At 41.4% G+C, this 25,718-nt stretch overlaps 1 protein-coding gene across 2 annotated transcripts in view; it reads right to left on the bottom strand.

Annotated features, from left to right (window-relative positions):
* LOC105940184 (cell division cycle 14Ab) overlaps positions 1-25,407 on the bottom strand; it is a 40,459-nt gene extending 15,052 nt beyond the window's left edge. The window contains exons 1-10 of one of the 2 annotated variants that reach the window (XM_036140763.1): positions 24,977-25,407; positions 21,286-21,376; positions 18,854-18,929; positions 13,857-13,949; positions 10,447-10,526; positions 8,376-8,442; positions 5,249-5,311; positions 4,836-4,923; positions 4,144-4,374; positions 969-1,107 (exon numbers count right to left, since the gene is read on the bottom strand). In XM_036140763.1, the coding sequence (XP_035996656.1) occupies positions 969-1,107; positions 4,144-4,374; positions 4,836-4,923; positions 5,249-5,311; positions 8,376-8,442; positions 10,447-10,526; positions 13,857-13,949; positions 18,854-18,929; positions 21,286-21,376; positions 24,977-25,022 (974 nt within the window). In that variant the 5' untranslated portion in view covers positions 25,023-25,407. The remainder of the gene's footprint in view (positions 1-968; positions 1,108-4,143; positions 4,375-4,835; positions 4,924-5,248; positions 5,312-8,375; positions 8,443-10,446; positions 10,527-13,856; positions 13,950-18,853; positions 18,930-21,285; positions 21,377-24,976) is intronic. The other variant, XM_036140764.1, reaches the window with a different exon arrangement.
* Between the last annotated feature and the right edge of the window lie 311 nt (positions 25,408-25,718).

Below are 25,718 nucleotides of genomic sequence, written 5' to 3'. Positions count from 1 at the left end.
ATTCTGTAATGTTGTAACCGTGAGCAGAAGCTGGAGAAAGTCCAGCCTGAGCGCGCAGAAAGGAAACGCGTATAAAACTGTTTTCTTTGCTTTTTGTTGTTCAGCAAAGACTGAAGTTCTTCTTCTGTGGTTTTTTAAGGCAAATTTGATAACTGAGTGGTTTTATTCTGAATAAAGCCAGGTGCATTTAAACGCACTTTATGATCAGATTAATTGATTGCATGCACATAAATGGCATTTTTTTTTTTTTTTTTTTTTTATCCAAATAAATTTCAATCCGATCGTGAAATTTTCTGTCCGTAAACATAATCCATTAAAAGTCAGGCGGAGACGTTTCTCCCTCTGAATTGTAACTGAAGCTCATTTTTAGAGCCTTCTCTATTTACGCCTGGTGACCAGCTGAGGGCCCCATACAGGACGGGGGGGTTAAAGTCGACCCGATCCGCCTCAGGAGCTCCTGACTCTCCCATGACCCGTACGGCGGGGTGGGGAAGCTGCGGTGTAGCTGCACACAGAGGCGGCGGCGGGGGGGGGGGGGGGGGGGGGGGTCCTCTGGGGTCTGAACAGCTGCAGCGGTCCCAGCGTCCAGCCGACATCCTGCTGGAAGGTTTGGGAACGGACCGGCGGTCCAATAAACACCAGAACCGTTAGCAGCAGATGATTCATGCTGACAGCAGCAGCTCAGAAGCAACAAGCTGCGATTTAAAGTGTTTTTCTGCTGGTTTCTGTGAAACTCTCTAAGTTTCAGACTTGGCTGCGTTTCCTCGTAGTTTCAGGTCCGGTTTGTTGGGAAGGGGGCAGAACCTCAAAGAATCAGAACCATTCTGAGACGTGACTGGACCTAAATATAGGAGGACCTTTTGTTCTTTGATTTGTTTCTACTGGAAGCTGAAAATTAAAGAATCTCAGAACGGAGGAAATACTCTGAGCTGCAAAGAAAAAAACAAAATAAATAAGGCGAGACTCACTCTTCCAGGAAGTTCTGCTGCGGTCCGATCACAGAACCCGGCCTGCAGATCCGGATCCAGGCGATGGCCTCGGCGGCAGTGAAGCGGTAGTGTTTCATCAGGTAGCAGCCAATCAGAGTGCCCGTTCTGCCCAGACCAGCTGAGGGAGAGACAGAAAAAAGATCCGTTTGGATCAGAACCACCCAACAGAACTGCAGATCATCATTCATTACTGCCGGGTCTGTGCTGCTGCTGCTGCCCACATTCAGACAGAACCAGAACCAAGACACACAAAACCCACAGATGGACCCGTACTGAACCTGGGAGCGGTCCCAGCAGAACCCAGAACATCTGAAGTTCTGCAGGCCTCGCTGCCTGAGAAGTCATGAAGGAGGAGAAACTGGGCAGAACCAGGAGAGATCCAGGGTCAGAACCACTGCTGACCCAAAAGAACCACACGGTCCAAAAATGTATCGAACCAAAGAGTTCTGGACAACATCCTGTGGAGTTTAACTTTCTGGAAAACCCATCATGGCGCCGGTCCGTTGGACTCAGACGACGTAGCGAGAGTGTAAACAGGCAGTGCATGCTGGGAAACCCAGCTTTAAACAGGCAGTGCATGCTGGGAAACCCAGCTTTAAACAGGCAGTGCATGCTGGGAATCCCAGCTTTAACAGGGTTCCTACAGCATAAGGCAAGTTAAATTCAAGACCTTTTAAGACTTTTTATTGCCACTTGAAATAAAACGTTAAGCCCAACTTCACGATAAACAAGATAAACCTGGTTGCGACAACTTCACCCAAATGTTTATTTTAACATAAACCATTACTTTCTGGCTCAGTAGACATGTTTAAAATTTTGAAAAACATTCCATATAGGAAGAAAGCTAAAAAAAACAAATTACAGATATATTTTTAACAACTACTGAACTGAATTCACAAACTTTGTTTTGTTCCCTACTAAAATAAACTATAAATCAGTTTTAAAAACCACAACATAACCAGTGCCAACTCTTTTTCGCAGCTATGGTCCGGCCGCAACAGTTTTTATTTGTTCTGCTATAGGGACGGAACCAATACTGGTTACATTGAGCCGTTCGGTAAATTTAAAAAAAAAATATAATTGTATCAATTATTTGACTGTTTGGTAAGGATTACAAAAATAAAATCCTATTTATGACCTGGTAACAATTTTAAGACCTAAGAAAGATTGATTTAAGACATTTTAATGCCAATTAAGGACTTAGTTTTATATTACAGTATTCAATGCCTTTTAATACTTTTTAAGGATCCGCAGGAACCCTGTTTAAACAGGCAGTGCACCTTTATCTCTTGTCTGTGTGCAAGACAAGCTGTATTTACTGTATTTACTAGCTGTATGCAACAAAATTTCGTTCTGTATGGACTCTGTGCATACAAAATGACAAATAAAGTTGTCTAAGTCACAGGTGTGGCTCAGTGGCGCCACCTGCTGACCAGGGAGAGGCTCACCAATGAGCTCCGTTTGCACCAGAGAGAGAAAAGCCGCTTTTATTACCTTGTGGGTAAAAATAACAGGATGCATGAAGGTCAGCTCTGGGTCTCACACAAACAACCTAAACCGACGGCATCAAGGAATCATGGACCTTTATGCACGGCAACGGTCAGCCTGTCGGTTCTGCTGGGCCCCAGCTGGGTCCTGGTGCTGACAGGTTGTTGTTGGAGGAGGAAGTGGGCAGAGGGACATGTCCAGGGAGCCATCTTTATGACTCCTGACTCAGGAGTTCTGATGAGCCGTTCTGAGCCCTGCAGACGCTGAGCTCAGAACGGCTCATCAGATGTTGGAGCAGAATTTGAAACATATTCAAACTAATCTGTTGAGATTACGTCTATTCGTGTGATCGTTTGGACGCAAAATCTAATATTCTGTTATTCTGAACTGGGTTAGCTGCACAGATTTACTGATTTAGCTGTCATCCATCTTTTATCGTCTGGTTTTGACTTTATTTATATGTTTTAATGGGAATAAAACCAGCTCTAAACCCCCGGATCCCTTCTCTGCTCTCCTGTAACACCTTCACCATTCTGCAGCTTTCCAGGTTCTGTCCAGGTTCTGTCCAGGTTCTCTCACCAGGACATGAACTCCTAAGAGCTTCAGCAGAACTGGACCATCTCAGCCCTCCATCCAAAGGCTTGGAAGTAACGGGTTTATCACTCGCAGGCAGAACAGTCCCACCATTAGGCGATAAATGAGGATCCTCTGTGCTGCCAGAATGGAACTAAAAATAAAAGTAACATTTTCTTGAAATTAGTGTATTTGTTCTTGATCTGAGCAGCTGATTAGGATTGTCTGCCAATAGATTAAGATTTTTGCACTTACAATAGGAACAGCTCGTCTCCATAGTCTTATTTTAAGTGCAGAATACTGATTCCATTGGTAGATGATCAAATCAAGGACAAATACACTCTTTAAGAAATTGTTACTAATTTTTTTTGTTCCTCTTTGCGGCGTGTTTAGGAGGTGGACTCAGATTTCATTGAACCCAAACACCCCGGTACGTACGGGTACCGTACTAGTGAGTAAGTTAAAACATTAACTTATCCACAAAAAGACTGAAAACATATGCTGTTTCACTGCTCACAGCTTTATTTTTCTGCCGGGTTAAAAATTCTCTGATGCTCGTCAGCTTTATGTTGCTCTGAAACATCCGTGGCGTACTGTTAGCTTAGCACGTAGCACCGTTTATGCCCACGGTCTAATTTAGCCGTAATTAAACCAAAATGCTCTGATGAGAACTTTCCTGGTTGGAGTTGGTGGCGTGTTAAGCTAATTTACCCGATTCAACCTTTCAGGTATGTTCCATGTTATTCAGGTAACTGTGGATGCTGCTGCTGTGTGATTTAATAAATTGCCTAACCAGACTAAATGTCAGTTTTTAGTCTTGGATTGTGTGAAGTAAATTTCTAAATAAATGCACTATATGTCTTTTTCCTCTTTATGACACATTTTCTGACTGATGGGACTTATAGTCCGAAAAATACGGTAGTTACATTTTGAATTCAGGTCAATTTCCAGATGAGATGATTGATTTAAAAATGAATCAAAAATGATTTCAGTAATTTGTTCTCATGAAATAAAACAATTGATTCATCAGATTTTGTAGGATGAAACCATAGATTTCATTTTTAGGCCCTAATAAGACACGGAGAGCACCCACCCTTGCAGTGGACGGCCACGGCTCCTCGCGCCGCCTCACAGACGTGCAGGAAGCGCTGAACGATGACGTCAGCGGGAGTGCTGCCGTCTACGAAGAAGAGGTCGTAGTGGTCGAAGCCGGCGTTGGTGAAGCGTCTGCCGTCGTAGATCTTCTTGTTCAGGCGGACGATGGTGGTGACGTTTTGCTTCCTGAAGTAGGGGAAGTAGGCCTCGGGCGCGTGCAGCGGGTAACCTGCGGGGGGGGGGGCGGAGCATCATCAGCGGTAAAACGCTGTGCTGGTGACCGCTCATCTTCTCTCACTCAGACGTTATGAAATTATCTGGAAAATTCCAGGTGAGGCGCGCATGTGTGTAAAATGCACCGCCGTCACCTAACCGGCATCTGTGGAAGTTCTGGAATCTGACCTACAACCGTTTACCCGCCCAAGATCAACAGGAGAGCCGTGCAGGGCTCAGGTCCATGCTGTTTCACCTGGAAACTAAGTTTAAAATAAGATGCTGCTGCACGATGGAGAGAAAATTACCCGTCGTTTATTTTAACGTAAAAAGTCGTAAACAGACTACCTGCATGACAGCAGGACGCTTCCAGTCTGTCAGTGAATATTAGCAGTGATACTGAGAGGAACGGAGCATTTTAATGTTTTTAATGAAGCACGAGGAGCAAAAAACAACAGTTTAAAGTTGTTCACCCACCGTTTTCTATCTTAGACTTAGGGTGAGGTCCGCTGAAGGCCAGAAACTTCCCGGGGACGATCCAGTTCAGGTCTCCGTTCTCCACACGCTGGACACAGAAATACAACACAGATGGAGAACGACTGCTGGATGATTTCAGGCTCCTAACTCTGATCATTTTAACCGAGCCGTCCTCTGATTTACACCTGCTGAGCTGGAAGTACTCTGCTCGGCCACCAGAGGGCACCACAGCCTATATTTCTACAGTTTTCACCCCTGGAGACTTCCTGCTGCAGAAAACTTTGCTTTGACCGGCTTAATAAAAACCAACGGGCCGAATCGGCCCAGATTCTGCAGGTTTAACCTTCCAGCAGAACCACTGGAGGTTCTGCAGCTGGTAATGGAGTCTGCAGCCTTTCTGGTGGCAGCTTTACCTCGTAGTGTTCGTATTCCTCCACGTCGAATGTCTCAAAGTCAAAGAAGCCGTGCTGCAAAGCCTGAAAAGCACAACGAAAACGAGAGTTTGAAAACCACACAATAAACATTTATAATTTATCTGACATGCTGCAGGGTCGGGGGGGCGGCCGCCTCCTCAGACCGCTGACTCTAACCCTGATTGTCCTAACATGCAGACATATGCGGTTGTTTGACCCCGTTACAGTATTCGGTTGCCAGTTGGCCTCCTGCAGCTTCTGGAGTCACAAACGTTTAGACTTGTTCCTGTTTTCTCCGCAGTCGCAGAGAACCAGATCCAGAGAACCAGATCCAGAGAACCAGACCAGGACTTCTGAGTCGATTCCAAGCCGTTCTCCGTCTCTCTTACCTCAGGGCATCGTTTCATTCAGCTAAACTCAGCAACAGTAGGTGCAAAACAACCAGTAAAACCTCCAATCAGATTCTTGCTCCACTGTGACATCATCGCAAAAAAAAAAAAAAGCACGTCTGACATCAGCAGAACCAACATCGACTAAATATCAGCTCAGGGGAACCAAGACACGAACATTTAACTCTGATAATCTGAGCATGCTCAGTGCAGACGGAGCAAACTGAAGAAAAAAATATGTTTAGTTCGGTCTGTTTGCAAAGCAAACTGATTAAAATCTGGTGTTTTATCATTATTAGGACGAACTAGACGGACTTTGTCAGAACCAACACTGTTTATTGTAACAATAAACTGAATTTTGTCTCTCGTCTCAAACTAAATCCACCTGAACTCAGAGTAAAAACCAGAGGAGGCTGTTAGAGGCGTCCTCAGCATCTAAAGACGGCTGCAGCTGGATGCAGTCATTAAATCAACAATCTTCTGTAATATCTTCCCTCAACAACAACTATTTTACTGCATAAACTCAGAATATGTAACACCGACCACGCAGAGAGCAAATATCACTCAGAGCATTAATGTTAATAAAACCAGGAGTTAGTCATGCCTTCCTCTGGTGGTTCTTTCATTAAATAAACAATCAATTAGGACGACTGAGCAGTTAATTAACATCTAAAGCTGCTCAATGCTTCCAGTCATCTTCATAACATCAATGTGTGCAAAAACATTAAAGGAACCACTTCAGGGCAATATTAATACATAAACGCATGACGAGGCTCATCATTATGAAATAAAATACCTTCTCAATACAACAAGCTGCTGTTAAACATCCTGTTAATTAAGACCAAACTTCTATATCATTTTTTATTGGTCTGATGTAATAATTTTATCTTAAACGTCATGTTTTCATTGTCTGCCAGCATTAAAATCAACATAATTAACAGGAGATAAAGGCTTGTAATTAATCTACATCATGTGTTATACATAATATAATCCGTTGAATATGACTTCATATATGGACCACAGGAAGGAGCTTCCCTGCCTCACACTGACAGTATGGAGGAGAGTGGAGCCACGATGGAGAAAACCTCCTGATCTCCTCATCGTAACGTCCAGCAACAGAATGATTATTAAGATAAACATGAAACTCCAGAGCCGTCAGCCATCAACTCCTTCAGCTTCTGTCTGAGGCAGAAAAAAGACGAAGAGAGAGACTCTGTCCCCACACAGGACGGGTGAACAGAGACGATTGGGCTGAAAGTGCAAATCTACAGGAAACCTCGCGCTGATGAAGGAGGGAAGGTTGATTTAAAGCAGCAACGATTATTCAACATTATCGACACGAAACGTTCCTGCGTCGTTTAAAGATATATAAACATTGCTGCGGTCTCAAAGTGGTAGAGATTAAATCACCTGCAGTTCACTGAGGCAGCAGCAGAGGGCAGTAGAGCGTCAGCTCACCAGTGAGCAAAGAGACTATCTTAGGCTAAAAGGCACTAAAGTTGGTAAAGTTTATAAATCAAACTTTCTTTGGTACAAAATAAACTTTTAGGCTGATTTTAGACAAGAATGAGGCTGTAAAGCTGAAATATCTGCTTGTTTTTTTCAAGATATGGTTCTAGGTGCGCTTCACCAGGTGTACCTGAGGGGGGATCAGGCTCCAGGAGGAGGAGGAGGAGGAGGAGGAGGAGGAGGAGGAGGAGGAGGAGGAGGAGGAGGAGGAGGAGGAGGAGGAGGAAGAGGCCTCTGGGGGCCAGACTGTTTGAATCTACCGCTGCTATTCAATCAGACGATATCTAAAGATTTTTAGTGAGTTTATTTCAGTTTCAGGTTGAGATTAAAGTGAAGCTACATGACGGCATCATTTTATTTAACTTTACTGGAGCGATACAGTTTATGTAGAAAAGAATAATTCACTCGTTTTTAATATAGATGCTGTGAATATTGTCTAATTAAAGAGAACAAGCCTGACTGTAAACATTTTAATATGCTCCTCTTTTTTACACTATAATTTAAAATCTTTTTAAACATTAAGCAACGTTGAAAGCTTGAAGGTCGAAACATTGTTTTAAAAACATTTTTATGGTAAAAAAAAATCTACTTTGATTGAAATATTAAAAATAATCATAATTTAAATTAAAATGAAAATTTTATGGAGGATCATCTATAAAGCTAATAAATAAAGGAACAAGAAGCAATAAAGACGCGTTCAAAGGTGTGTCGACTAGAACAGGTCAGTCAAAAGACACTGAAGTGATGATGGAGATCATACAAAAAATAATCGATAGATTAGCAGATATAAAAATAATCGATAGATTAGTGGATATAAAATAATCGATAGATTAGTGGATATAAAAATAATCGATAGATTAGTGGATATAAAAATAATCGATAGATTAGTGGATATAAAATAATCGATAGATTAGTGGATATAAAGATAATCAATAGATTAGCGGATATAAAAATAATCGATAGATTAGTGGATATAAAATAATCGATAGATTAGCGGATATAAAAATAATTGATAGATTAGCGGATATAAAAATAATCTATAGATTAGTGGATATAAAAATAATCGATAGATTAGCGGCTGCTCTCGGCTCTGATCTCCTCTCAGTCGACCAACATCTGCCTGCAGCTGCTGGACGTCAGTCTGAGCTGCTCTGGGTCTCCAGACCGCCTCAAACACCACAAAGGTTTTAAAAACCTTAAAAACTCGGAGCGCTGCAGGACAACCTCACCTTCCTGATTCCCTGCAGACAGTCCAGCACTGTGAGGTTGAAGGTGCAATTCCCAAAGGAGGCGTCCCTGCAGAGACAGAAAACAGAAGGCGGGTTTACTGACTGCTTCAACCCGTCTGTCTGGTCAAACCTCTGGATGCCGACTTTACAAACTCAGATCTGAGATATTCAACGTTTAACGCAGACGACTTGCAGAGGTGAGAGGATCAAACACGGTTAGGAAACGTGCAAAATCAAAGGATGGAGCCATAATAATCCATTTAATACCAGCGTCTGTGCTGATAGTCACTGCCAGGTTTAGTCCCCCCCCCACCCCATCAGCAGAGATGCTGCTTAGATGTCAGAATCTAACCTGCAGCTTTGACTTTCAACCAAACTGCTTTATAAAATCTGCATTTAATTCTAGCAACGCGTGAAAATTAAATGCTTCATTCTTCAGGAGGAGAACATCGATGGAGGTCTTCTGTGATCAATAACCACAAAAAAACATGTTTTCCCACGAAAATCAACCATCTGGAAATAAAAACATTAGGCTGTTATTGATTTATCTTTTATATATTAATGCTTTCTATGCATTTAAATCATCTACATCTGATTATCCGTGAAAGGTAGCTGTTGCCTCTATCAAGCGACCCTGGACTGTTTACCATTTTACATTATATTCAGAATATAGAAATATGTTGTATGATTAACATGATTTTAATTCAACTTATTTCTAATTCTTTTGTCTCTAAATTATCTTAAAAGGCCAGGGTAGCCGCTCATCTTTTCAGAACCGCTGCTGATCTCCTGCGTTTCCATCTTATTGCTCATCACTCTGCAGGAAAAGTGTGAGGCGTTGGTTTTTCGTGCGGCCAGTGAATGCCTCCCTGAGTGGGCGTGGCCTGCCTGCGTGGGCGTGGCCTCCCTGAGTGGGCGTGGCCTGCCTGCATCATGTTTAATCCATCGGCGGCGGTCTGCAGAGAGCGCGGCGCTCCTCAGGAGGCCGGCTGGAGAACAAAGTGCTCCTCCTTTCAGCGGCGCTCTGCTCTTATGTAACCGCTCAGCGTGTCGACGACAACAAAAAGCCTTTCATCCCTCACAGAGCCACCGGTCCGCTGTCTGGGTCAGCGAGGATGACCAACTTCTCCTCCTCTTAGAACCTCCTTCTAAAGTAGAAGAGATTAAAAAGTCCAGGACAGCTTTAACGACCGCAGGAGCAGCTGCAGAACCGGCCGGCGCAGCTTTACCCTGAACTCTGCTCACGGTTCTGTCCAGCCGCTGATAAACTGCAGCTTTTACCTTCAGTTCAGTTTAACGGCTCCATGAACACAGAGCAGCGCATTTAATCCGTCTGCAATAATCAGCAGGTGCAACACGTCACATTCAGGCTCTGCAGCCACGATTTAACCGCCGGCTTTGCTGGAGCTCATGGAGAGCAGCCGGAGACACGCACCGATGGGAACATTTAATATTAATGCTGCTGGTATGGCTGATAATGATATTATTTATTTTTATTACCATATTTTTCTATAAGGTGCACATAAAATCCTTCAATTTTCACAGAAATTTAAGGATTGAAAGGTGACCCCTGCCTTTCACCCACCCCTGCAAGGATAAGTGGGTAAACATTTGATGGATAGTTGGGCTGGTATCAATAATTTTCAATAGGCCGTTTTTATTTAAAGTAAATAAACATAGAACACCTTCTGGTTGTAGGAAAATGAGACCCCCACCCTCCAGCTGACAGCTTAGTCAAAGTTTTAGCCGGATGTTTGCGGCATTCAGAGTCGTGAACTGGGACAGAAAGCTTATCATTGAAAATAATTTGACAGCAATTTGATAAACTCTGTAAAAAAAAAATTAAATAAATCTGTTGCTCAAATAAATAACTAAATGAAATAATCCTGATCCTAAACGTTCATATCGTTACATATTAAATGAATTAAATCTTTCTGCCTGTAACTTTTTCATCTGGGTCATCAGGAGCAGAATTATGATGATCATTCAGACTGGATGACAGTTAAAATAAACAGAACTTTACATTAACAGCATTTATTATTATTACTGCGCTGGTGGAGCAGCAGGTTACCTGAAGGGCAGGTAGGAGGCGTTGGAGCCGGATATCAGGGCTCTGTAGGCTTCCTCTGGAGTTTTCTTCAGATAAATCACCTGAGGAAAGAGGCAGAGATCAGCGTTCGTCTATCTGGAGAACACAAAGGGAAATAAAGGGAAATAAAATGGTTCTGCTGCACGAACTGATGTCTAAACCCCGGAGATTTCCTGTAGATCGGCAGAAACAGAATTTAGATGACGGTTCTGGATCGATGAAGACGACGCGTTTGAGTTCCTTCAGTGGAGCGAAGCTGAGCATAAGGTGACCCATACCTGCGTCTAAGGTTTCCTCTGGAGGTTCTGCCTCCAACTCTGGAGATTTAATCTCCTAAAATATGAAAAAGTCTCATTGTTGCGGGCCTGACTGGGTCCGATTGTGTGAGATTCTGAAGCCGCTGCGTGAAAACAATCACCTTTTGTTTGGGCCGCGGCACCGGCATCAAATATTCAACGTGTGAGGCGCAGCGGGAGAGAGAGCAGCGAGTCTGGCTCCGTTTTTACAGGACGGCCGGAACAAAGCGGCCCGACGGCGCCGGTCCGGTTCAGAGGAACAGAACCCGACTCACAGATCTTCCACCAGAGTCTGTGTTGGGAAATAAAACTGAACACCAGAACCATGGAAACAGGAAGTAAACGGGTCTTTTCTGATGGAGATGCCGCCTCGCTGCTGCCATTCCTGATCAAGCTCTGCAGCGGTGCCACCTGCAGCCTGAGCTGGACCCGCTCCAGGACACATTGGTCGGACTCTCTGAGCTCAGCAGCTCGTGAGATGACGACTGGGAGCGTTTTTCTCCGCGGTTGTCAGAACAAACGTGTTTGCAGCACCAACGGCGGCGCTCAGACACCAGCTGCACCCCGTCCTCGTTAGCAGCTCTGAGCCGACAGCAGATCAGAGACGTGGGGCGCCGAGACACGCGAAGGTTTGCTAACCGTTCTCCATCTCTTCCTGCACGACGGAGACAAAGTTCCTGAAAAACTCGACGCCGCAGACGGGCCGCTTTACACGCAGCTGAAGCCGAGAAATGAGCCGAACTCGTCTGAGCAGCCTGTTCATTAATGACGGAGAGATGAACCGTCTGCTCTCAGGCTGATTAAAGGAGAACGCTGGTAGTCACATTCACCACAGCTTCACAAGGTGGACTCCTGGTGTCGGTCCGTTTGGACCTGAGGTGCAGCGAAGCAAACTGGGCTGAGGGGCAGATTTATCAGTTTGTAACGAGTTTTAACAAATGTTTATTAATGGTCAGTTTTCCTCAGAGCGGGAAATGTTATGGCGGCTTCAGGCTGGAATAAAACAAGCTGGCAGACATTAAAACAACGCAGGGATAAGAGAGATCCATCGATTTAACCGATTAATTCCACTTTATGGTTTACTGGGATTTAAATTCTGTAAAATGGGGGTTAATTTTGCCAATAAACTAATTGGGCTTCCATGAAGAGAACAGCAGCAATGCTGAAGATATGTTTAGGAAAACTATATTTCCTATATATATATATATATATATATATATAAATAAAAAGAGGAAACTTTTTACCATAAGACACTTTAATTTATTAATTTCATTGTTTTTAATTTAATTTGTAGTTCCACAGTGACGTCTGTTCTCAGCTCATTGTGTAATCAAACCACCAGCAGCAAACATTTAGTTTATTTGTTTATATTTTCATAGTTTACTACGGCAGGGCGGCCATCTTGTTTCACAGCTTGTGTTCAGGTGCACTTTGGATTCAAATCAACTCCCAGATAAAACGCTCGACATAAAAGCAAGTTTTTAAGATAATTTCTTTAATTTAAGAATTAAAAAATAAAATAAAAACATGATTAAGTGGATTTTTTATAATAAATCATAATTTGTATTTTCAGGCCGCATTGCCCAGCCCTAAAAACAACTAAGCACCATCTGCAGAGACGTGATCCGTGTGAGCAGGAACCGGGTCTCAGGTTCTGTTTAGGGGGTTCAGGACGTCTTTAATCAGTCGGCGGTTCATTAACAGCCGGCTGTTTATGGGTCGGACCGCTACAACGTTTATGAACCTCGATCATTTCCGGGTCCAGATCTGCACCAGCTGTTCTACCATGAGATGCAAACCTTCACCAGGAGGTCCCAAAGCACTCCGACCCGTTTCAAAAGCCTCATCCAGAGCGTGGAAGCTGCTTGTTTCGCAGCTTGTGTTCAGATGCACTTTGGATTCAAATCAACTCCCAGATGAAACGCTCCACATTAAAGCAAGTTTTTAAGATCATTTCTTTAATTTAAGAATTAAAAAATAAAATGAAAACTTGATTAATTGGATTTTTTATAATAAAATCATAATTTCTATTTTAATTTTTTGCGGAAGCTGCTTGAGGCGGTTCTGGGAGAGCGGATCTGATCTCAGCGTTTTCAGAAGGTTTGTAGCGGATAACGGGGAAGGGAGAAGGGTTTGGAGAACGGCGCTTCCTAAACGACGGTGGTGACTGTTTATGAATCTCTGAGATGATTCCATCGAATGACGACAGTTTAGCTGCTACGACCCGACACCTGTGGGTTCCTCAACGTCTGGAGCTGCTGGAGGATTTGTCTTTACCTGCATCCAGACTTTAAGGTAACTTAAGGTGCCTCCGCCCCCGAGGTGCTGCTCAGGTTTCTGCTGCAGCGTTCATGCAGCACTTTCGGTTTCTCGTTTTCAGTTTGGGATCGCCTCGAGCTCCTCTCAACCCGTCTGTAACTTTGTGGTTTTGTTTCGATGATTTCTTAAAAGCAGACCGTGCCAAAAATAATAGCTGCTAGGCTGCTGCTAACCTCATAAATAAGCTAGAAACCAGCACCCTACAGACACAGCAATGTAAAAAGGGAACTAAAAACAAGTTAAATTTTCTTGCAATTAGTGTATTTGTCCCTGAATTGAGCAGGTAAATAAGATTATCTGCCCCTGGAACGTTTTTTTTTTTTACCCCTACAATAAGATAGCAGATAAACTGCACTTGAAATTGGCAATGAAGATGAATTTTTCCCATTTTAACAGCAGAAATCTTATTCCATTAGCAGATAATCTTATTTACCTGCTCAATACAAGAACAAATACACTCATTTGAAGAACACTTTGCTTATTTTTAGTTCTATGTTTGCACTGACGAAGACTTGGTGAGCTCTACTGGTGATAAATAATACAAATCTGGAAATATTTTTATGTCTTTAAATCAATGAGCTTAAAGCATCAATTAAAACACTTCTGGGCAGAGAGAGTAGATTACTTTCCTAACTTTTTCAGAAACCTTCTTAAAACCCAACAATGTTGTTCTATATAAATAAACAGAAGGGATTTAAAGTTTTTTTTCTCCTGTTTATCGTAACAACAGACGAGATGTGCCGACCCAGACGAACGGATCAGGGGACAGAAACTCACGGCGTAGCCTCCGATCAGCACCGCGGCGTTGGATCTCTTCCTCTGGTCGAAGCTGGTGTAGTGGACGATCCGCTTCCTGGTCAGCGTGAACGACTGCACACACAGAAATTAAACTAATTAACAACAGAAGATTATATTTACTTAGTGACGCTCAGCTAGTGTTTGTATTTCTTTCACAGAAACCTTAAAACATAAACTATGCTGCCAAAAGTATTCACTCCCCTGACTTATGACCTGCCACTCTTCATCCTTCAGGTTTAATGTGACGTTGCTCCAGCCTTCGCATCTAAAACAGCTTCAGCTATTCTGTTACGGCGGTTTATGGCATTTTTCCACCAGAAGCTCACTGGTGAGGTCAGACACTGATGTGGGACGAGGAGGCCCGGCTCTCAGGCTCCTCTCTAATTCATTTAAAAGGTGATTTATTGGGGTGACATCAGGACTCTGCAGGATAGTCTAGTGTTTTGTGCGTCTCCTCTCTGGGAGTGTAGCATTAAGAATTGTCTTAAAGCCAAAAAGAAAGATTTTACTTTCACAAGTGGAGCATTACTGCTTACTCCATAGTGATCCGCTTGATTTATACACAATGTCCAAAATTAACTTCCTGAATCAACCGGCCAACCATATTTTTTACCAGCCAAAGTAAATCTGACTGTCTCCTGCTAAATATCTCTACATAATCCCGCTACATATTAGCCTGCGCTAAATGCTAGCTGTTAGCAAGCGGACGTGACGTAGCTGCTGTCGTTCTCGCATCACACGTGTGTTTGTGTACGTTTGTGTTTGCTGTAATACAAGTTTATACGATCATAAAGAAGCATCCCCCCAGACGATGACTGAAAAACATGATTTATTTTGGTACAAACATTTACTCGCCATGTCACAGCTAGCCCTCTGAAATTTACTCGGCAAACGGAAAATTTACTCGCATTTGGCATCTGGCGAGTGTTAATTTTGGACCCTGTTTATACACGCAAGAAGCTTGATAAGATTTTATACTGGGACAGTTTAAATGGTAAATGGACACAAAAACAGGAAAAAAGGTGCTGATAAAATGCCTAAAAGGGAGAAAAGGTGAAAGAGAAAGAGGAGAGGAAAGGGAGAGAGCAATATAACATCGTCTGAGTCTGCTTCTACACCTGCAAAGAGAGATATAAAGAACAGCAGAACCAGCCAATAAAGTATTACAGACACAAAAAAACAACGCCTTGATACCATCACTGAAGAATATAAAGTATTATTTAATACGACATGTATAAAGAGACAGCTGAAGATAATAACAGGAGTTTTCTGTATAGAAGTGAGTCTGTAAGTATCTGGATCCACCTGTAGGTGTTTGTGAGAGTGAATTTGTGTCTGTGAGGTTTATTAATGAGAAAAATGCTCAATAGTGGTTGTGAAGAGCCAAAGACCCCCAGAGCACCGAGGCAGACGCCAGGGGAACCAGAACCCAAAGTCACCCCCAGAGTAAAGGAGCCCAAGAGGGACCAACACAGGGGAATCTGCCTCCCCCACGCAAGGAAACCCCCCACAGCCACAATGCTGAAGCCCCCACAACCCAACCTACCCGGTCTATACTCCGGCCCCAACCCCCCACCCCGATCCCAGACACGTGGCCAACATGAACCATGGCACCAAACCTCTGATCCACATCTTTATGGACCAGATTTTCACAGAACCAGCCTCCTCTGCTCTAGAGTCCAGTGGCGGTGAACTTTCCACCACTTTAGGCAAAGCAGTGAACCAAGAGAACGGACCTGAGACACCAGAGCCAGAAACAGCTGCTGAGTCAAGAGATTTTCACATCTCTTTGGTATTAATGTGTGAACTGATGACTGAATGAAAGTTTTAGGCAGAACTAAATCTGCAGAGCAAACACCGAGCTGCAGATTCTCACAGCCGTCTGTTAAACAATCAGCCGCCTCCATTTTCTTATTAGAGGCTGCCTGATGAACCCGCTGAGCCCCCCCAGTCCTCGCTCCACCAGTCACCCGTGACACTTACGCTCCAGGAGGGACAACGGACCGGAACCACGTGAAACGGACCGGCTCATCTGGGCCAGAGAGTTAGATGTGAGAGAAATTGGTTTTGAGAAATACGTTTTTAAAAAAAAAGGGTAAAACGACTCCTAAGCGTCTGCGTGGCTCATAGGGAGAGGGTAGCTGTCGCCCATCATGAAAACTCATATTAGAAAGTATATTTCTATAAAAAACTATGAATAACTGAACGTATGGGTCAGAGAACAGCTACTGGTGAATTATTCTGCCTGTCAAAGAAAATTAAAGATAATAAATTAACATCTGAAAAGTGTGGAAAGTGTTTGTGTTAAATACTTTATGGTCCTCACACTCAGACACCAACCTACCAGCAGTTATTGCTTCTGGGCTGTGGCAGGAAGCCGGAGTACCCAGAGAGAACCTCCTCCAGCACAGGGAGAACATGTAAACTCCATGCAGAGAGACACCGGAGCGGGAATCAAACCTGGAACCTTTTTGCCAACTGCTCACCGTACAGTTCTGATGTTATCCTGTTATTCTATAGTTTTATTTCTTACAGGGAACCCAGAACCAACTGAGCCATATGTTCTGGGTGGTTCTCCTGCTGGAAGCTGGACCTCCAACCCAGTCTTGGGTCTCCTGGAGCCTCTAGCAGAGTTTCCTCCAGGATTTAGATCCATCCGCCTTCACTGGGATTTTATTCTGGGACCATTTCACGTCCAATGGACTCGCACCGCGTCGGCGTTGCAGTTCAGGCAAAACAAAACAACCCCCAGAGATTCTCCACTAAATTTTTGTTACAGAGATCTGGTCGCCTTAACTTAAAGATTTATTGAAACATATAACTTATAGACAAAGACTGAACATGTCTGTATGTTACATGTAACAACATCTGTCAGCAGCAGAGCGTTGTGTGGTGCAGCTAGAAGGACCTGGACGGCGACAGAACCTGTTACTGGGCTAACCGTGAAGCTAACAGCAGCTAGCGCTAGCTTACAGCTCTGTTGTCTGGGCGGGTTACAGCTTCACTGATGCGTATAGTCCGGTGCGACTTATATGTGTTTATTTTTATCTTTAATACGCATTTTATGACTGATGCGATTTATATGTGTTTATTTTCATCTTTATTACGTGTTTTATGACTGATGCGACATATGTGTTTATTTTCATCTTTATAATGCGTTTTATGACTGATGCGACTTATATGTGTTTATTTTCATCTTTATTACGCGTTTTATGACTGATGCAACTTATATGTGTTTATTTTCATCTTTATTACGCGTTTTATGACTGATGCGACTTATGTGTGTTTATTTTCATCTTTATTACGCGTTTTATGACTGATGTGACTTATATGTGTTTATTTTCATCTTTATTACGCGTTTTATGACTTACGCGACTTATATGTGTTTATTTTCATCTTTATTATGCGTTTTATGACTGATGCAACTTATATGTGTTTATTTTCATCTTTATTATGTGTTTTATGACTGATGCGACTTATATGTGTTTATTTTCATCTTTATTACGCGTTTTATGACTTACGCGACTTATATGTGTTTATTTTCATCTTTATTATGCGTTTTATGACTGATGCAACTTATATGTGTTTATTTTCATCTTTATTATGTGTTTTATGACTGATGCGACTTATATGCATTTATTTTCATCTTTATTACGCATTTTATGACTGATGCGACTTATATGTGTTTATTTTCATCTTTATTACGCGTTTTATGACTGATGCGACTTATATGTGTTTATTTTCATCTTTATTGCACTTTTATGACTGATGCGACTTATATGTGTTTATTTTCATCTTTATTGCACTTTTATGACTGATGCAACTTATATGTGTTTATTTTCATCTTTATTACACATTTTATGACTGATGCGACTTATATGTGTTTATTTTCATCTTTATTGCACTTTTATGACTGATGCAACTTATATGTGTTTATTTTCATCTTTATTACACATTTTATGACTGATGCGACTTATATGTGTTTATTTTCATCTTTATTACGCGTTTTATGACTGATGCGACTTATATGCGTTTATTTTCATCTTTATTGCACTTTTATGACTGATGCAACTTATATGTGTTTATTTTCATCTTTATTATGTGTTTTATGACTGATGCGACTTATATGTGTTTATTTTCATCTTTATTATGTGTTTTATGACTGATGCGACTTATATGTGTTTATTTTCATCTTTATTACGCGTTTTATGACTGATGCGACTTATATGTGTTTATTTTCATCTTTATTATGTGTTTTATGACTGATGCGACTTATATGTGTTTATTTTCATCTTTATTGCGCGTTTTATGACTGATGCGACTTATATGTGTTTATTTTCATCTTTATTACACATTTTATGACTGATGCAACTTATATTCCGCAGCAACTTATAGTCCAAAAAATCCGTTACACGCAGCCTGACTGTTTCCTCATCTGGTGACATTCTCAGCTCCACGATTTGTTTTCCTTCCACCTCACAGATGAAATCACATCGACTTTGTGGATGAAAAACACAAAGAAAATCTGCAGAATTTCACCGGCTGCAGATTCTTCAGCCAGGCCCGGCACGTGGAAGGTTTTGGGTCCGAATGGAAAAGTTTAAAGGCAGAGCAAACCAGTGACATCATCGCCCGGTCAGCTGGTTTAAATGGGAACGTCTGGAGCATTTTCTGCACCTACAGATGAGAGCGGGAGAGGATGGCGGCCCGGTTCTGGCCCGGTTCTGGACCCATCACTCTCCAGCCCAGATGATCTGTTATATATAATAGCTGCTGCGTGCCGCGTGTCAAACTTGGAGCGTTGTCACGCGGCAGCAGACACAAACAGGGAGGAAGCTCGTTGAATGGCGTGACGGCGGAGCAGCAGAGCAAACCTGCTGCGCTGTCCTGTCGCTGCGTTGCGTCATGTTTACATCTTTCCCGTTCGGCATTCAGGACATTCCTGCAGAGGGAGGACCGGCAGCAGAGAGACTCACCTTTAGCTTCTTGTTGAGCTTGCAGCAGTATCGGTACAGCATGGCCAGGTTCAGAGGACCAAAGTCTGCGTAGAAGCTACGGAGGAGCAGAAAAATATGGTTTAAATAAATAAACCCAGCAGGCAGGAAGCACGGCTGAGCAGCTGAGAGGGAAAGTCTCCCCTGAGATTCCAGGAATACTTCCTCCTTATCGGACGGTTTCATGAATGAGTTCAACGCCGGGTCCCTCCCAACCAGCCGGGCCGCTCAGCTCTCACCTGAAACTTGGCCTCGCCACAAATAAAATAAAAAACAACCAACAAGTTTCTGTTTGTTGGAAAAAAAATCTGTATAAAATGTTAGAAAATGCTTCTTTCCTCACATGACAGCTGCAGATAATCACTAACTGGTTGTTTCAGTATCACAGATGTAAACAGAGACGTGCTCCTCACAGATTAAACAGGAAAAATTCAACAGGACAATAAATTAAATCCTTCGTTAGCCTCAAACTTTAGCGACTGACAATTATTTTCTACGCTGAACCTCGAGTCCGGAGAACCAGATCTGATCAGCTGAGCAGGGAAAACAACCCGGTCCGGTTTTCCTGGTAGTAATCTTTAGGTTTAGGCTCAGATTTGTAGCTGCAGCTACTCCTGAAAACCGGATCAGGACAACATGACAGCTCTCTCTTCACTGCATTTATTCACCTAAAGAGCTTCAGGCTTTCACCTTCACATATAAAATCACTTCTGATCGCCCAGAGTCCCCATTTCTGTCCAAAAATAAGACTGAAGAACAATAAAATTGGTTCATGTAATGAAAAAAAACTGAAATTTTCCGCTTTAAAATGTCTCAAATACTAAAAATCAATGAAGTCGATGATTTTAGGGCCGATGATGAGACGAGAGCCACCAGAATCTGATTAGCCTCCTTGGAGAAAATTATAAAGGCTCCAAGTTAGCGGACCCGCCGGCCGCCAACTCAAAGATCCAACCTTTCCTTTGGTCCCCTGAACACACCACGGACAGGTCGCCTGTCTAAGATGCTAACCTCGTTAATTATTTATATAATGACATAAATTATATCATCAAAACCCTTTTTTGAGCGCCTGCTCACTAGAGGTGTAACACCACATCGGTCCACTTCGGTAAAACGATTAATTAAATGATGATTCGATAACATAAATGCCAAATTAAAATACCGATCCATGTCGACATTTTTAAGATACGCTTTTATTTTGAAAGTTCAGGCACGAGACTATAGTGAACAGGTGATCTGTTATGTTAAAATTAAAATAATGCTATTTTTGATTAAAAATAAAATGGTCAAATCATGTTTTTTGAGTAAATATTTGTGTTCGATGGGCGATGATATCACATCATATCGATCAGAAATCATAAAAGACTTTGTGATATTAGCAAATATTGTATCGTCATCCAAATGAATCGATACAACATCGAATCGCGCTACAGCTGCTGACCTACACTCCTACTGCTCACCCATACACCCAGTGTGACGTCACCTCCAGCTCCTATTATAGATCATTAATGATCCCTCACGGCAGAAAAGATTATACAAAACAACATTAATATGCTACAATCAGCATCTGCAGGTTGAAGCTGTACCAAAGAATTAGAATTTAAAAATAAAATAAAATCTGACCACAAACCCTGGAGAACAATGCATCTCTAAAGTAAATGGACCATAAAAAATGGCTTTAAATGAGCCAGATGCCCTCGGTACCAGTGACCCAGGCGGCCTCTAACACCTGTCCACACCTGAAGAAACCTTTTAGATGAGAAGCCAAACGTCTTCAAATAACAAGAGAAAAAAGTCCAGTTGTCTCCTAAAGCAGCTTTCAGGGCGTTCTGGTCCTGGATGCCTGAGAACCGGCACCAGGGCTGTCCAAACTGCACCCCAGGGGCCCCATCTGTGGCCCTCCTGGGGATCTGGTGGCACTCAACCACAATTCAAGTATTTTGTAATTTTGTTTTGTCAACAAAACAGATTCCCGGCGTGTTTCTGTCAGGCCAACCATTAAAAGAGTTCTTGATCTTTTGCCATAAAGGTTTGATAAAAACAGATACAGACAAATTAAATATGTAAAAGTGCAACACGGCGTATTTTACTTTTTATCAGCCATGCTTCTAATTAGACAATAAACAAGCATCAGAGAAAAGCAGACTTGGGCGTACCTATTTATAAAACCGGGCTAAAAAAAAAAAAAAGTCAGAATGAACCATATCCTGTTCCTGTCACTGAAATAAAAAATTATCTAGACCAAAATAAGCAACCATGAACATGTAGGAGATTGCATGCTGGTTTTTTTTTCTCTTAACCAGGTAATAGCGGCCAGAAGAAAAGTTTTTAGCGGTGTCTCAACACGTCGCTGCTCCAGTTTATATTTGAACTGAATTTCAGTCCAGACCCAACACAGTTTGAATGAAACTTACTTTTCGTAGATGAACTCGTCGTCGGTGCAGAAGTAGTGGGTGTTGGCGGTGCTTTTGGGTTTGCTGCGTAACGTGGCGAAGTACAGACGGTCTGAGGGTAAAAGGCAGAACACATCAGGAGCCGTTATACCAGAATCAGGTCTCCAGCAGAACAACACGTCCCATAAACAGCCGTGAGAAGCAGAGGATTATAACCAGTCAGTTATATCTACAGGACATTTTGCTGCTTATTAGAAAACAGCCGTGATGAAAATAAATAACCCTTTAACGCCTTGGTGGGAGACCCTGCTGATCTGATGGTCTGGATCTTTTAAAACTTCCGCTGGAAGCAGGACAACCGTCCTCAAACATTCAGCTTCAGCTCATTTTTGTTTCCTTCTCAACAACCAGACAGGTCGGCAGGACAGAGATGATCAGCGTCCAGACTGGAGATAGACAGCAGCAGTTTCCCCTATTAGGGAAGTTTTCTTCACATCACCTTCCTACTTCCAGTTTGTAACAGAAAACAACTATATATATATATATATATATATATATATATATATATATATATATATATATATATATATATATATATATATATATATATATATATATATATATATATATATATATATATATATATATATATATATATATCGCCTATACTTTCTTCTTGTAGTGAATTGTAAAAAAGTGAAGAGAAATGACAGTTAACCCTTTAACTCCTAATCTATCATTTTTGATACAAATATTTCAGAGACCTCTTGAACAAAGACATTATTTTTCTGAACATACAAATTAATATATTTTACTCACCATACATAAAAATGCAGAATAATAATAATAAAAGCCTGACGCTTTATTTTTCTTTAACTTAACCTTAAAATATTTTCTCTCACAATGACCTGCATCAGGCTTTAAAGGGGTAAAATGCTCAGAACTCGCATAGAATTTAAATATACTCTATAATACTTTTCTTTCATCACAATGTCACACCACTGGTTGTGACCTTTAACATTTAAACATGCATACAGGACAGTCAATGTAATCCCAGCGGCGTAAGAACGGCTACGGAGGAGCAGAAGAGACCGGCTTTTAAACTTTATAAATGATCAAGTTTGGCGTCCAGGCTGTCTTTGATAATGCACACATTAATGAAGCTAACAGAGGAAACTAAACATTAAAATTTACCTTATTTTGAAAAACCAACACTGCCTACTCTTTCCTGTCTGGTTGTTAGCAGCTACTGAGCAGCGCTAATCTCAGGAAGGAAAACTGGAGACATCAGTCCAGTGTTGCCCATTTAGTGTCTTTGCTATATTTAGCGACTTTTCAGACCCTTGTAGCAATTTTATTTCAAAAAGCGACTCGTAACAAGTCTAGCGACTTTTTTGTTTTAATCGCGACTTTACCCAAAGCAGAAAGAGCTGCTATGAGAGTTCCCTTTTCCCTCAGCGCCGTCTCACAGGCACCACCGCTGCTGCTGCCTCTTCACGTAAATATGGAGGTTTTATTGAAAAGTTTCTTATGGACAACGTTGCATTTTCTTAAAATAACTGGACCCCCCTGCTGCTTCTCTGACCAGTCAAACATTTTCACGCTGCATTAAATACCGATTATGACCAAATATAACAGCCTGAACGGCATTTAAACAATAAGCTAAGATTTAGTACACTTCTTTGTGATTTGCATGTTGTACATGTTGACTTGAAGCTATGATGACGATAAAACCTGCGAATTTTGTCCACTCCTAAGACAACGTGTGTTACAATGAATCATGACATATTTTTTTTAGAAAGGTATGATATCAGAGGTGTGGTGTTGGATATGTAATAAACAGGCAGCTCTGGGTACGGATGGGAGAGTAAAGATCTGACTTGTGGTGTCCCACAGGGATCAGTGTTCGGTCCACTTAAGGCTGGGCGATATGGAGGAAAAATTATATTTTTAGGCTGATATACGATATTTATCTGGATGTGTTTTTTTTTCATAAAGTAATAATAAAAAGGCATCTCTGAATCAAAGCTTTATCCCAAATGTCTCTCAGGCACATTTTTAAACAAACAGCTGTAGATAAATATGAGAAATTGCTGTAAAATAACTGTAATATTTATTAGTATAATTCTAACACAACATAGACCGTCTCAGTATAAACAATATAGTCACATCTTATATATCTTCTTTTTTATCATTATATATTTAAAATCTCGATATATTGCCCAGCCCCAGGTCTCAAACACACACGCAACAAAAATGCTCAAATTTCTCTTATCTGCAAAAATTTAAACACATTTTTTTTTCTGGTGCAGCTTATCCAGACTGAACAGAAACGGTGTTTTTAAATCTGAATAAAAGGTGGAACTTTACAACTACCCGGGGATACAAAAGTACAGAACTATGGATGATATTAAAAACAAACGACTATATGGAAACACATTAAAGATAGAATCAGCTGGATAAGACAGATAAGACAGGTAAAAATCAAAATAGCAAAAAATGTTGCCCATTGAAAAAAAAAATGATTGGATCATGCCTATTATTAAAATAAGTAACCAGGATTGTAAATAATGTAGGAAACAAGGAACGGACAAATCCACTATTTTTTTTAAATTTTAAAACAGCATTAACTATGTTTAGAGCAAAAGATTATTATCCAAAAGATGTTTAGGGAGAAAATGGGGGATATAATTGCAAAAAGAAAAAAAACATGTTTATATAAGAAAAAAATAAATTGGTGTAATGTCTTGAAACAAAGCCAAAATATGAATCATTTTAAAAACAGTCAATATGACATTCTGGGGAGATTTATACGTGAGGATGGGTTATAGTGAGGTTTACTTCTCCGTCACATGGTGGTTATTAATACAAATCTTTTCAGTGTTATATGGAAACAGGAAATGTAGGATGGTAGCGTTAAACGGTGCCCTTAAATAGAAGAATAAGTTTTAACTCTACCCACTTCTTTTCAAACAGGATGCAGGTTGGACAAGTTTTGTTCTTGCTTTGTTTTTCCTTTCAACTATGTGTGAAACAACCTATTAACTAAACCGTTTAATTTAAAGTTATTAATCTGTAAACGTCCTGGGTTTGATAAAATCAAAACCACTCTCTATTAAATCAAACCACTGATCACAGATCAGAAAGATTTTCTTCAGAGCAGAAAAATTAAATGTTCAGAAGGACATCCACCTGCTCAGCAAACTCAATTAAAAGCGTTTCAATTTGTATTAAACTATCAGCTGCACTCAAATTTAAGAGCTTTAAAAGAGATCGTTTTACATTTTTCAGAGCAGAAAAAGTCAGGAGTAACCATGAAACTAGTTGATAATTTAAGAAATAGCGTCAAATCTATGAGTTATATGGCTGTAATAACAGTTATGGTTGCTACTATATTTATTTAAGATAAAAACATATATCAAACGCAACTATTGAATCTTTAAGTTCACAAAATCAGCAACTAATTACATCCTTTTTGCTTATTTTATAAAATGTGTTATGTAACGCATGCTATATAATATATATTATTCTAAAAAGTCTATCTGTGAGAAAGTATCCCAGCAGATGTACTGCAGTTATGAGGGAGATTTAAAAAGTTACAGGAGGGTTTTGAAGTGAGTAAATTACATTTAAAGTACCTCATTTAAATCACCTAGTCCCGTGAGATTTATTTTTACTCTTCTTAATTTAAAGTCATATTTGTTGAAGTTACCTTTTATAAACTCTGCCGCTCCCTGCGGCTCGCCCTCCTCAGCCATCCCGAACAGGGCAGACAGGACCGGGGAGTGCTTCACAGTTCACACCCTCCACCGTCCTGGCTCTGTCTAATTCCTGCAGCTGCTCAGCTTCTGCTAAGAACTCCAACGATGGGTGCCGTCTAATTCCTGGTCGGCTTTTGAAACTTTTCAAACTGCTAGCCGACGTTCGCCGTTGGTGGGGCTAGCAGCAAGCGGGACGCGGAGTGTTGAAAAAGTTTAAAAACCTTCTCCTCGGTTTCCCGTCAGTCGCTGTGGTTGCTTCTCGCTCGTCGCGGCTTTGTTCCCATAGTTTCTGTTGTTTTGTTTATCCCCCTTTACCCGATAAATGTGCCCGGGTTAGCATGTTAGCATGTGAGCGCTCCGGAGGCTTGACGAGACTGGAACTCTGATTGACAAAATCCCTCCTTAAGACACGTTACCATAACAACGGCAGCTACGGGACACCGCAGCCAATCAACGAGCAGAACACTTTGTGCTGCGTTCACGGTCCGCCGGGAAATAACGGAAGAAGGAAAACAGCAACCCCCGAACAACTAACTGGACATTTTTTAAAAATAAAATTAATCTATTTTTTTTTTTTACCGTTTACTTGTTTTCAAATAACATAACATTGAGTACCGCATTTGCGTAGTTCCGAACGGAAATATTTACTTGTGTATGCTGTATTTAGTGTTTGGTCCATGTCAAATTCTGCTG

The sequence above is a fragment of the Fundulus heteroclitus genome, chromosome 9, assembly GCF_011125445.2.
Source record: "Fundulus heteroclitus isolate FHET01 chromosome 9, MU-UCD_Fhet_4.1, whole genome shotgun sequence".
Lineage (NCBI taxonomy): Eukaryota > Metazoa > Chordata > Actinopteri > Cyprinodontiformes > Fundulidae > Fundulus > Fundulus heteroclitus.
Note: the sequence above shows the minus strand (reverse complement) of the source record. Positions and strands in the feature narration are given on the sequence as shown.